This window comes from Platalea leucorodia, assembly GCF_965183815.1.
Source record: "Platalea leucorodia genome assembly, chromosome: 6".
Taxonomy (NCBI): domain Eukaryota; kingdom Metazoa; phylum Chordata; class Aves; order Pelecaniformes; family Threskiornithidae; genus Platalea; species Platalea leucorodia.
This window is the reverse complement of record NC_138828.1, coordinates 5,705,250-5,719,560: the sequence shown is the minus strand read 5'-3', so window position 1 is coordinate 5,719,560 and position 14,311 is coordinate 5,705,250. Positions and strand designations below refer to the sequence as shown.

General features: G+C 38.4%; 1 protein-coding gene across 1 annotated transcript in view; it reads right to left on the bottom strand.

The window, feature by feature from the left end:
- Positions 1 to 11,184, bottom strand: part of LOC309592397 (bifunctional heparan sulfate N-deacetylase/N-sulfotransferase 3) — a gene marked incomplete at both ends in the record, with an annotated part of 61,680 nt that extends 50,496 nt beyond the window's left edge. The window contains one exon of the mRNA XM_082315723.1: positions 10,204 to 11,184. Coding sequence (XP_082171849.1) covers positions 10,204 to 11,184 — 981 coding nt within the window. The remainder of the gene's footprint in view (positions 1 to 10,203) is intronic.
- Positions 11,185 to 14,311: the final 3,127 nt, after the last annotated feature.

Genomic DNA, 14,311 nt, shown 5'->3' with positions numbered 1-14,311 from the left:
AATATCTCTGTGCCTTACATTAAATATTTTTAGCCATCATCACTGTTTATACCCCGCAGACATCTGCAGCATATTTCTTTCTGCTTTGGTCATCATTACTTACCGGATTCTTTAGCCTTTATTTTTTCATTTTTTGCTCAGACGTTTCCTGGCTATTCTTGTGTCTCAAAGCACTCTCTAAATATTTCTGAGTAAGTGGTGCAGAACTGAGCACAATATTCTAGAAACCTCCTCAGTCAGTAACATGAAATACTTTCCTGATGTAAAATGATATTTTTCATAGCTTAAATTTCAAACAATATCACAATTTGATAGAGTTCTATCAAAGGCAACTCTGAGTTATCTTTAGTCCAAGTTTGCTTTAAAATGGGAGCAGGGACACTTGGGCTATTCTCAGGAGTGCTAACACTGAAAGGGCAAGTGAATAGGAGCTTGATATAGAGCTGCGTTGCTTAGTAGCTCCATGAAAAAGCAACTGGTGTTCCCTGACCTAACCCATTACCTCTGTACAACATGGCAGGGCCTTTGTCACATGAATTTACTGACTTGGGTTGGAATGAATCCGTGGAGCTTTAATCTGCACAGTCACCGACTTTTTGTCCTCTCCACTATTTGCATATTCAAAGGTATTGTAGTATAATTTTTGCAGTATAAAATGGTATTTAATTTATGATTTATTCCAGATACGAAATTACATTTTAAGGAGCAATACTAACTCACCTCCAGGACTGTGAAGTATCAGAAGGAATCTCCTAAAGAGTAAGTATTTTTTAAAAACTGGTCATAAGGCTTTTATGCTCTGTCAAACATAATTTTAAAATAGGGAGTAACATTTCTACCTTGTAGAAGTGTTGAAGTTTGCACAGAAAAAGAAACTGGAATTGGAAATAGATAGGGCATTGTTATTCCATGAGGGATTAGATATGCACTGGCAACCAACTGCTTTTCTTTTACTTTGTTTTCTAAGCATAATCCCCAAGAATCAGTCATGTAGTCACACTGAATTCTTCCAGACTGAACAGGTAAGAAGAAAGGACACTTTGCACGCAACTGTATTGTAAAAGAAATTAATGACATGCGAGTCCCACTTCTACCCTCATTTTTCTCTTTTTGCCAGACTGTGCCTCCTTGAGGTGACCGAAGATCAGGAAGGAAGTAGGCCCAATTTCGGTGTCAGGTTTTACAGTTAATCGCTTTGATTTCTAGATCTGTCTGCAGTGTGTTTTTATTTGTTGGTCGTGAAAATTTTATTCAATTCTGTTAGCAGCAGGAATTGGATGGCTAACTTGTCATCTAAAAAAGCCCAGAATAAACCCTGCAGCAGCCACTAGTACAGTGATGAATCTGTACAGCTCTGTGGTAAGCTGCAGTTGCATTATTATTATTTGTATTATCAGAGTGCTTTTTGAACAAAAAGCACAGAACAAAAAGAGCCTCTGACCAAGAGAGCCTGCAATGTAAGGAAAGAGAGACTGAAAGGATAGCTGAGGGATACGCTGCCAGGAGGCTGGAAAGCTGTTTCAGCAAATAACCGTTCTTAATTATGCCTCCAGGCATGTCTCAGACAGAGCTAGAACCCTGCCCCAGGTCTGGGGCATTAACTTTGTAACATCTACGCCCAGCAAGTGCCTTCTCTCAACCTCCTTCTTTCTTTCGGTCTCTGAACATTGTTACTCAGTGAACAACTGATTGCTTTTAAAATACTAGTCTTGAAACTTTGAAAAAGGTTTTTCAGCGGAGACAAATTATCCAGTAGATTTGATCATCTTACAGTGCACACTAAGGTTTCAATATGTCTTGACATACATTTCACTTACTTCGTAAATTTTGGAATGGCAGGTTTTGCTTTCACAGCCAAATGGATCAAACCAAACAGAGCCGAGCTTAGGTTATGTTGACAATACTTGAAGTGTGCAGAATCACATGCATCTTAATCTCATCCATTGAAATATTCACATACATTCTTAAAGTATAAGTTTCTCAGGAGAGAGAGGAAGACAGAACTTGCTAACTACATGGCTGTGAACCAAAAATGATCGCTGGAGGCTGCCATGCTGGGTGGACACAAGCATTTGTGTGGATTTCTTTGGAAGGGAACCCTTATGCTCAAGTGTAAAGATGTCTCTGCGTAATAAACCAAGTCAAGGGAAAAAGCAGAAACAGTGAGCCCACTTGATCTCAGGTGAGCATAATTGCTTAAGTTTGAAATAAAATAGCTCTTCTCACAAATCACACAACTCGCACTGCGAACAGGAATCTGAATACAAAAGGCAGACACCATTGGTAAAAGAGTGCATTCAGCCTAAGGATAGCAAAGTATTCACCACTACAGAGAAATCTGGGGACTTAGAAAATGGGAAAAAAACCCCAAAACACAACCCTGTAATTATCTGGAAAGATGTACATGACTGCATCCATAGTGCACATCTGCTTATCTGGGAAATCAACAGTGGATTCATAGAAGCCATGACTTCCTTACTTTGGTTCTATCATGAAAACAGACTGAGGACCAGGGACTGCGTAACCAATAGTCAAATCCGGTGCTGGGGTAGAAGAGCTTGAAGCAAATCATTCTCATCACCCTCGAAGATCTCATGGGATTCACCATGCCGAGAAGCAGTTTCTGCAGCCTCTTTGACAATAAAAAAGCTGAAACTGAGATGGATTTCTCTTCTCTTAGTTCCCTGCCACTGAATTCATAACAGAAGGAGATGGCGCAATCCTTGAAAAAAAATCACTGTTTCAAGATTTAGGTTTGCATGGAACTGTATAGTGTCACAGCTTTTAAACTAAAAAATAAAATAAAATAAAAAAAGATTCCTTTACTCCAGCATTGCAAAATTAAGCAGAAGGAAAAAAAAAATATCTATAAACAACTTCGATTAGTGATCTGCCTTCTCCTTCTAAGATATCTTTTGTCTTAATGCTCCAGAGAGCTCTGCACTCAGCAGTGAAGTTTCTCAGCAGTGGATCAATATGAATGAGGGAGCATGGGCAGCACTGCTCTCCTGACCCAGCTCTCCCACCCGAGACACTTCTGAAGTGCAGACTGTGCACACTTGTGAATGAGCAGAAGTTCCACGGGATTCCTTTGGAATATAAAATACTTGGCATCTCTTAGGCCCAGGTGCATAAGCAAGTAGGAAAACAGATACATAGACTATTATCCTCCTTAAGAATAAAACTTACACTGCTTTGCTAAAGGCCTCAAAGGCCACAGAACATCAGTATTGAGTTGTAAAATTCTATGCCTAGGACCTGATGCTTCTCCTAGGCTCAATGGAGCTAAGGACTACCACATCAAACTGCTTTATTTTTCCAAAAATTGATTTTTCAGAAAAACCACTCCAACACACCACCACCAAGCCAAACAAGACAAGCCATAGATTCTAGCAAATGCAAAACTAACAAAAACCACTGAACTAACAGGAATAAAGACTGAAATTTGGTTTCCTCGTAACAACACACAGTGCTAGCACTGTAAGGCTCCTCACGCTTAAAACTGTTAACAGGAATCAACTGTGCTGGAAAGAACATGCACTGGTCAATCAGTGTTCCCTTTCTTTCATGTTTTCACTGTAGAACAAGACGGGTTAGATATGCAGCATCTTTATACAGCTGCTGTGCCCAAGAAGTATTGCATAAATGAATGATGTGCATAGTTGAGCCAACCAGTAAGAATGGGCAAATGTAGTTACCATTTTGGCACAAGTAGAGTTTCTTGCACAGCTACAGAGGAGTACGTCAGCGCTGCTATTTGACATACACGCTCTCTTTACAGATTTCCTACGGAGGGCCATGCTCATCCCACAGCCCCAGGGCGGTAGGCAGCGTTGTGTATGCAAACATTGCTGAACCCCAGTCCTTTCCACATGTAATATCTATATGCGTATCAACATAAAGCACAGACCAGGGGCATTTGAACACATAAAAAAGGTAGCCTCCTCTCTATTTGCCTGGCAGTCCACAGAGATATAATGTGGAACTTGGCTATTACTAGACATGCGGTTACCATGCAAAGTTTTTGTCTTCATACACCACCAATAAGCTGTAAAATTAATCTTGGCGACAAGCTTATTCCATGGGGTTTGGTTGTATCTAGCTCTATGCAGGTGCAGAACAGGAGAAGGAAGCACGCGTGGAATTCCCAGCGTTGCCCTGGCAGTCCCAGAAGTCTTGTACCCGAGGCAGAGCCAGCTCTCCTGCGTTCCCGTCACCCCTCTGCAGCCGCTCTCCTCTGACCGAGGACTTTTATCCAGCTTTCTGTTTCAATCATCACTACACTCCTTTTAAGAATGAAAGCTGGGCTGTATCAATCTTACTAGATTAAAATTCACAGAAGTTGCTACATAAACCAAATTGCTTTTAGAAGTTAAATGTTAAGATGACTGACTGGTGAAGCATTCTATACACTGGTAGCAGCCCATAAAATATGTAAAACCATTTTTATAACTTCTTTTAAAGTTATATTTTAGTTCTGAGATCTAATTCTATTTTCTTCTGCCTCACAGTGCATAGTATTCCACACTACAGTATGGGAAACAATTCACTCAAGAAGTTAAATTAGTCTTCCCAGGACATCAGACAGCTACAGAAACACCACAGTTAACAATATTCCCTTTCTTTGCCTCTTTTTAAGGGTAGAATGTACATTTCACTTATTATATCAGCCAAGTCATTATAAAATACCTTAGGAGCTTCAGGTCAAATTCAGAAAGAATATATGTACACACAGAGCAAGCACACTGAACAATGGCACAAAGGTACTATGCCTAATGGATTGGGAATGTAAAATGATTTAGCAGAACAAAAGTTCTTAATAGTTAATTCATTATGTCATTTAAAGAGGTGATTAAAAAGACTTTTTGAATCTCCCCAAAGGAAAGATTTACGGCTCAGTGCAACTGAATAGACACGAGTATCTCTGGTGGTTCTGCAACTGAAACATTTGATGACACATCTATCATTTCTTTACTGATAACCTTTTACATGATCCTCTAGATAAACAAGCAATTAACTTACAGAATTAGACTTCCTCCTGTGACAGGAACCATCCCGTGTCTTGACAGTTCAGGCTTTCTGGCACCTTTTAGCCATTCTGCCTTAACGCAAAGTATATCTAAGCCTCTCTTCTGAGGCAAATATTTAGGTCATTCCTATGCAAGAGTAATTGAAAAGATATGTCACTGTATTTTTTAAATTTATATCCTAGTGGTAGGCTTTACCATGGGAAGTTCCGATTTCTTTCCACATATGCTACACAGGGTGAAAAGACACTTAATGGGTTTTAAACAACTGTAGCAATTTAAGCTGTGCTGACTAATGTGGATGAATTTGCAATATAGTGAATAAACAATTAGCTCTTAGGGGAGAAATCTGTTATTAAACAAAATTAGATTATATTAAACGAAAGATTAGGCCACCAATGCACTAAGGAAATAACAAAAAAGTGACAGCACTGGTTTTGGAACATGGAAGAAGATGGATCTGACCAAATGCAAATGTTTATATTTGATCTTAGTCACTCTAGTAGCATTTTATGAACAACAAAAACAAATACATACCTTTAAGGTGCAATTCACTTAACCTGTGCCTGCCTAAAGATGAGCTATTTTTCTATATTGTCTGCTATGGAAGTTAGAGGAATAGCTCTGATATAGATGTCTACATTATAAACCTCGGTATCTGGGCAAGATAACAGACTGTGCAAGTGAAGGAGACTAAAATGTGACAAATTTATTCTTTCTGGGTAAATCCTCTCCATTATCAGAACGCTGTTTGGCACAGATGATACACAAAGAGGATAGCTCTTGTTGTCCAATTCTTCAGTGACTCTAATGCCAAAAGACTGCAGATTCAATCCTGTATTGCCCATTTCAATGCACATATGCTATGAGATGCATTGCCTACGCGCTCACAAAATAGATCAAGAAAAAAGATAACATCCCCCTCCCAATAATGGATATGGTTAATATAAAGCTTTTTCCTTTGGAACTACAAAGGAATAATTACAAGTATAGAAAAAGATTAGGCTTAAATGAAGAAAGTGAAGAGATGCCTATCCTGACTTCAATTCAAAATGTCTCCTTTGAAAAGCACACAAAGGACAAGACAGTCAAGAAGAGATCACACAGCTAATTATTTGGAAAAAATAATTTCACAGTGTTCTAGTTTTTCATTTTGAAAATGTGATAATTTCTTTTCTTGAGGAAATACAGAAAGTGTGTGTATTGGGGAAATGAAGGCAAAGGTAGACCAACTTACTGCCTAGACCATCAACTCTGCACAAACTGCCAAGGGGGGGGGGGGGGGGGGGAAATCATATTTAGTTTTCCCCCTATTATCAGCTGCTTTTTCCTTGGGAAAATCTCAATGCTTTATAGTCATAAAAATTTCACAAAGAGTAACTGTAACAAACAAAGATATAAAATTAGTAGACCATCAGCCAGGACAATCATGGTCTATTAAGATAAACTTACTCTGTGGATATCTAGATAGATTTTCTCTGTATGTCCATTTAAATGAATTATTTGCACTGCACAGGCCCTTAGTCTTCTAAAAGAAGCAAGGAAAATAAAATATAACATTGTCACAGCGTAATGGTCCCTCCTGCCTGACAGACATTAGGAGAGAAAAAAAGTTCCTGAAAAATGAACGTCAAGATGACATTACCAAGCTTATTTTCAAAGTGGGAAGCAATTAGACTATAAAAATGTTCTCTTCCATTATTTCTATTATACCAGAGGAAGATAAAGTAAATAAATATGAAGATGGATGGTTATTGTTGATGCACAGTGACAGCTAATCAGTATGTTACATTGAAGAACTACATGCTAACAGTCCAGATTTTATACACTGACAGGCAAATCTGTAACAATCAGGTAGCCTAAAAATCTGAAGTACAGTTTCAACAGTTTCAAGTTGTCTGGGTCTTTAATTGAAGAAGTTGTGGTAGACCTAGAATAAACTTCATCTGTTGTTTAACAAAACAAACCATTTATTAGTTTTACAGGATTTAGGTTGATAAACTATGTCAACAGATTTTCAGAAGGGCTCTTTACACTTGTGTCCCTGACACTATAGATACTTAAGCTGAAGTACCACCACTTCTGCACCTCTAAAGATGAGGCAAAGGCACACATTTTAGAGGGTTTGCTTTTGACTTAACCTCTTCTGAGGTCAATACATAATACTGATAAAAAATTACCACTTAGCGTTATGATAGTCATTTTCATAAGGGCTCAACTCCAATTCACAAACTTTAAAGAAGAGGGAGTTTAGCCTAACATCCAAATATTAACTATTCTGGCCACTTTGCAAATCTCATTTAGGTATTTGAAGAAGAAATTCTCTTGAAAACCTGATCTTACATGCAATGAGGATCTCCCTCCTTGGAGACAGTCAAAAAGCACCTGGACATGGTCCTGCTTGAGCAAGGGGGTTGGACCAGGTGACGTCCAGAGGTGCCTTCCAACCTCAGCCACTCTGCGATTCTGTGAATTGCAATGTAAAAACTACCCTGTGCTTCTTCAATCCTACAGGATATCTTCTGTTGTGATGGCTCTCTGTTTAAACTCTTACAAAGAAAGAGCAGTACAGACATAGCTTTCAACTTGCTCACCTAACTTGTGCCTGAACATTAGGGGCTCAAAGCGAATCCAGGTTCTCTATGCACTCAACAGAGAGAAGCCTTTGTCTCAGAAGACCCAAGACGAATGCCGCCTTCTTGAGTTAGGTAGTGAATCATTAACGAGCGATTGTTTTTGCCATCAGTTCTGCATTAACTCTCCAGTTTCTGAACTCTGTCCTATCCCAGAGGAATGGGCAGAACTGATCCTAGAGGTTCTCTGGATGTTGGGAGCTTTCTGAAGTGTTTTAGGTTACTTTGCATTAATAGAGCACATGTAGAAACGTTCACCTTACTCTCAGCAAGCTCACCGTCCTACCAGATGTGAGTATATCCAGAAAATACTAAATAGGAGACATGTCAAACAAAATTAAAACACAAAAAAGTATTACACCCGATTCTACATCGCTAGTATTTAAAATGTAAGCTTAGCAGAAATGAGATAATCTTGAGTGCTGAAATTATACATAGTCTACATTTAGCAACCTATTTTCACACTTGCAGCGCACAATTCTGTCACAGTCAATGCAGCAGAACTCAGTAAAACACTCCTGTTTAATAGGAAGTCATTTATCCACAAATATACTTTACAATAATGGATTTTCAACTACCACAAATTGATTTTATTTCATTCCTTCCACATGTCATTGTGCCACAGAGGATAACTCCTTTGATATTAATAATAATGAAGATGCATTGCATCTGACAGTCCTAAAAACATGTTTAATAGAACATTTTAACTTTAAGTAGATGAAGAATCAGAAGGGAACACTTTTTCAGATTCCACTGTTTCAGAACACAGTTCTGTATAAATGAAATTATCCTACTTAAAAGTTATTTCCACTTTGATAGTATTTCTACTTAATTTGACAGTTTTATTTTGGGAAGATAAAATTCTGACATACTGCAAATTATTTTCCCAAAACAATACAGCTTATCCTTTTGTATCTGCTTTAACCAAATTTGTCTCAATAGCCTCCTGTTTCTGGTAAGTAATTCTAGCAATTGATCATCCTAACTTATCCTAAAATGACAATCCTAAGGTGTCACTCACAAAGAAAAACAACACAAAACATACTGTTTCAAACTGCTACTGCACAACCCAGTGAGAGATTTGTTCAGGCTTTATTTAGGAAAACACCTACTTATCAAGGAGGTATATCTTATTTATAATTGCATGTACAAAGAATGTTTTGGAAAAGAGCGTATGCTGCAATTTTAAAGCAAATTGAAGTGTAACTACAAGTTCAAATCTTTTGTTTAAGGAAGCAATGCATGCAGGGTTACTGCAGCTTGACAAATATATTAACACCGAAAAAAACCCCAAAACCTAGTTAAAAATGAAACAAAAATGACCAGCAACTGCACGCAGTGCTGTCTTTGCCTTTCCTTTTCCCTGTTCCTCTTTCTATTATGAAAGTTCTAACAACACATTCTCCCTCATTTTTAGCACAAACAGGGCAACAATCAGCATCTTACCTATTTTAACTTCTAGACCAAGTACCAGTTTTGCAAGGTGACCTCTCACTACCTGCTTTGTAACAACACTCTTCCCAAAGAGAAAGCGAGGTACACAGCAAGAAATAAGGTTAAGATGTAAATCCTTCTGACCTGTAACTACCACCTCACTGGAACAGCACAATAGAGAGTGAAAAATGGCTTTCCGGAATGCACAACTTAAAGTGTTAACATAGAAATTGTCAAGTCATTTAGCGACAGAACAAGCTTTTAAGACCAATATTAACATAAACCTTGCTTGCAAGCAAGAGCCATAAAACAGAGATAAGAAAGGTGAAATGCCGCAACCAACTCCTGACATCTGAAACCTATTTGAAACAGCTAATAATCCAGTCTATTCTTCAAAATTTATGTTGACATTTACTTTTGCTCACCACATTTACCTCCTGCTTGTAAGACTACCAACATGCATGTTACATATGAATAGCTCTTGGGTGCAGCCCTCAAGTCCTGTGCTGTTTTCAAACGCCACTGAAGCTTGTGCTTAGATAGAAGCTATCATCAGACTAGAGAGTTAAACACTCTGCCATTATGTTTAGAACTGTGCATGATGGCTGGGGTGCGGTGTTTGTGTGTGTGTGAAAACACTACCACTCTTACTCCCCTTTTCTTTATCAGTTACTTAGCAACCAGTCGTCTTCAATTTCCTTTTAGGAGACTATTTTCCATATATAGTAAGGGGAACGGAATTCAGACGTGCCCCCATACCTGTTTATAGAACGTAGCTCAGTAGGGACTTGCGTGTCACTTGAGAGAAAACAAGTGATAATAACCAGTGAGTCGTCTTATCTTACATTCTTTTCTAGTACAGGTACAAGTGACACTGCACGGACTCTCCTCCAGCCTGGAGGTTGAAGGAACTGCGACACCTGGAATCAGTTCAAAGCCAGACAGACTGCCTTCTCTCTCAAGGCCCAAACAGTTTGCATTGCTACTTACTGATCTACATCCTCCGTGAGTTCCAGGTATTAATAACCGTTCACTTTAAGATTAAAAAAAAAAAAAAAAAAAAAAAGCACTTTGCTGTAATGACCATTTAGTTTGTGCACGTACTTTACCTGTACATCGTTGGTGTTCATTCTTGTTCCCTCCTTCCCAACGAAGATGTCATCTATGTCAACCAGAATGTACCTATCCAAGGAGAGTCTGAGCTTCTTTCCAGACAGGAAAGAGATGGCATCTATGAAAATCAGCTTGTGCAGCCAAAAATTCAAGTTATTGCCGAAAAGGACTCGTTGAATCCCATCGTGGAGCCCCAGGTCATGAATTACTGTGGCATGGAGAGCACTTTTAGCAGCAGGTGGTGAAAGGTTTTCTGGTGTCTTTACTTTTGCAAATATCACAGGTTGATAAGCTGTATGATTAATCTGGAAAACTGCCCAGTCATTTCCAAGCAAGGGACCTTTCTCAAGCTTAGAAGATTTAGTCACATGGAGCAGTGGGGAATGAGGGTTAATGCAACAGTCCTTAATACCCAGATTGCTGTGGACATGGAAAGGAAAGCCCTTCAACTGAAAGCTCTGCAAGCTGTTCTCATTGCCTTTGTGAAATCCAATAACACCTACACCATATTCTATACAGTACTTATCTAGAAGGCCTTTGTTCCAAGAGTCCATATTCACATACTTTAGAATATTTTCATACACTATGAGAGCATATTTGCCTTTATTTTTGTCTATAAGCACTGGGAGGTCACCTTTCCCAGGTGCAATCTCAATGTGAAACTGAAATCTGCTAGATTCTAAAATGGTTATTATATCTTGGCCTAATGTTGAGTACTGACTTTCCACAAACACCAGCACTACAAGATCTGTCCTCAGGGGATCAACAGGCTTCACGGTCTTCATCTCCATCAGCTTGTATGGCAACAGTTGAAGATCACCACATTCCACTTCTGAAGAGACTTCAGAAAGTTCATTTTCCTGTTTGTAGCCATTATACAAGTAGTACGCTGAAATAACTATGCTCACCATACAAAAAGTGGCCAGCAAAATAACTGTTCTTTGAAAATGTCTGTGAAGTTTCATGATAAAACTCATGTTGTTTACTTGCCTTAGATTGTTCTCGACAGCAGCATTAAAAACAAACACAGATTCTCAACAACTTGTTCCAGTCCTCTGAAATATTTATGTCACCATTGCAGCACGCACATCTATCTTCCACAAAGCTTTACAGAAGGTATAGTCTAAAAGAAAAGAAAACCAGAGATTTAATTAAGGCATCACACTTGTGAAGTATCATCATGCTTAAACTAATGGCGAGCAAAGAAATCACTGCCAAACAGAGGTTTGGGAATGCGCAGCTCCAAACATCGATAGTTTCTTTTTGAAATTTTGCACTAGTAGCGTCATTTCTTCCTGCTCCCACTAGTTGTTATGTGCATTTGAAGTAGCGAAGTCTCACAGGCTCCTCACCCCAGAGGATCAAGTAAAAAAGGAGTACACAAAGGAGGCACTGAAAAGCAAGATGTGGCGGCAAAGAACTTATTGTTTTTCTGAAAATTTTTAACCCAAAGGTAAAAGTTAACTCCAAGTAGACAATTGCCAATAACCTAAACATTGAAGAAAATTTACAACCTTCCTCCTCGCACCCCCAAGAAGCTGGGAGAACATCAGTCTATATGATTAAACAAATTCTGTCTTATATTAATTTTTGAAGAAGCAAGAAGTTCTTAACAAAACATACACATTTTAACCGTTGTATACATACATACTGATATGCTCTACATTATATATATTATAGGAATATTTCTAAAACAAAACTACACTTTTTCCTGAAACATTATAAGTAAACAAATAGCATTTTACTGGACTGTGTACTGTTTTGCAAATTGCTGGAAGCACTTTGTATTTCTTTGTATTAAAAAAAGCATAAAATAATCCAGCTCTTAAATTTGAGAAGAGAGAGTAATAAATCAAAAGCTAACTTAAGAGGCAGATCACCTAAGGATATACTTATGCTTTAACTTGTACCTAAGGAAAGCAGTAATTTTTCAAGCCAACAGTACAATTGCTGTCAAAAGTTTCTAGTAAAACAACTGAACAATGTGACAGACATAAAATAATTAAGTAATGTAAGTTATAAAGGAAGGTTAAAAGTGGATTTTGAAAAATACTAAGGGTATGAAGAGCTAGAACATGCTATTGCAACTTCACAATGTAGGACACATCCATTCCCATTTGTAAATGGGACCAAGATAAGCTATGTGTGTAACATTAACATGGTCACTTCCTGACCAGGTGCTTAATCCTTATTGCTCAGGTTTGTTTTTTTTTTTTTTTTTAAATTAAGTAGGGCTTAACAAGTGAATACCAAGAAGCTGCAGAAGTACAACCAATATCAAATATGAACTTTTTTGTATAGATTGGCAGAAACAACTAAATTTTCTTGAGAGATGATGACAGCAAATGGTATCTACTCAAACTCTACTTTCTAAGGTTTACTGGGGTTTTGTTAGAAATTTTGATTCCTAGACTGGCTGACAACCTTCAGTACTGAATCAGGGAGCAGACGATAATAGAAGAAATACAGTCAGCTTCTGATCCAAAAGAAACTGAAGTATATAAAAGATTAATTACATATTAATATAAGGGGGAAAAAAGGAGGAGTTATAAAAAAACAACAAACAAACAACAGACAAAACCAAACAACATGTCATCCTACATTGTAAAGAAGGCATCCTTTCGCTCCAGGTTTTCAAAAAAGTTAAAAAAATATGATGTACTTAACAGCACTTACGTAACTCCCACAACTTTAATTAAATCCCAAAGATTGATTCTCCCAGTGCCACGATGAGCGCAAAGTAAAAATAAATGAGTAGGAAAATGAGATAAGGGGAAAGAGAGAAACTATATGGCATCCTATTTGTCAAAACAGCAAACTTAAGCACCAGGAGTAAGCGTACGTAAGCTGTCTCGTTCATAATTAACATTCCCTTTAAACCTGCATCTCACCAGACAAGCCTGCTTTCTGAATATATTCTACTCTTGTTCTACTCACAGATACCAGCGTATTAACCCTTTCTGTCCTGGGTGGACTTACACCCAGACTTGAACCCTACCTGCTGCTGCACAAAGACCTGCACATAGCTTTTAGACAGGAGACTTGCCTTTCACCCAGGCATGTAAGCTCATTAATCAGTGTTAGACAAAAATAACTTAATCTCAGTTTCTAGAAGCATGTATCTGAAAAGAAGTTAAAGAACACATAAAGACCAAACAACAATCCAAAAGTACCTTTAGAAGAACTCAAAGAACATTTTTAACTATTGACATGTCCGATCCTTGTCACTCTAGCTTCAAGAATATCAGTTTAGATAGCAGAAAAGAGAGATTTCATATGGTAAGAAGTCAGGTGACAAAGAAGGAGCTCCATCCTGAATTAGTAAAACCAGAGATGTTTCCAGACGATGATTTTTCATTACACACACAAAGGATTCTCTTCATTTTGCATTTCCAATTCAGCTGCCTGAATGCCAACTCATAATTTTAGTGGCTAAAATTAATACTTACTGCATTATGTAGAAAAGCTGTACATACGCCTACTTATCTTCGATAACCACAGACCTGGCTGGCTTACCCCACATAGAGCTCAGGCCTGGTTTACACAGAAAAGAGATGCAAGCCTGCAAAGCGGAATTCTTGCTGACAAAAGTACAATGAATCACTTCTTTCAATGGCACAAAGTCAACCACCGCACAACCAACAAGCCCAATGCTCATCTGCTTCTTTTAGCCCTAAGCTCCTCTAACACGGCCCTAAAATACCCCTATTCTTATGACAGAAACCACCCAAGTCCTATTGAGAGGAAGCTCCCAGCAGCATGATTTCAAAGTTTCTTTACCAGCCTATGCTTCTGATAGTCACCTGAACCCAAGAATCCTGCCTGGAGTGGGAAAAACGTACAGTGACCTAAGCTCACGGCAAGAAAAGGCCAATTAGACACAGTTGTTTGAATGAGATATTACAGAAGGGTTGCAACCCAAGGGCTGCTAAAGTAAGCAGCAGGAGCACTTGAAACATTTGCAGCAAGGACGCAGTTCCTAATGCTGTTCCATGGAGAGGAAAATCTGGAGCCAGCCCAGAAACCTGTATTTTCTTCAAGAAAACCTCAGTCATTTTACCCTTAGCTCCTAATTGCAGGTACCTCCTGGGGCTACAGAGTGCA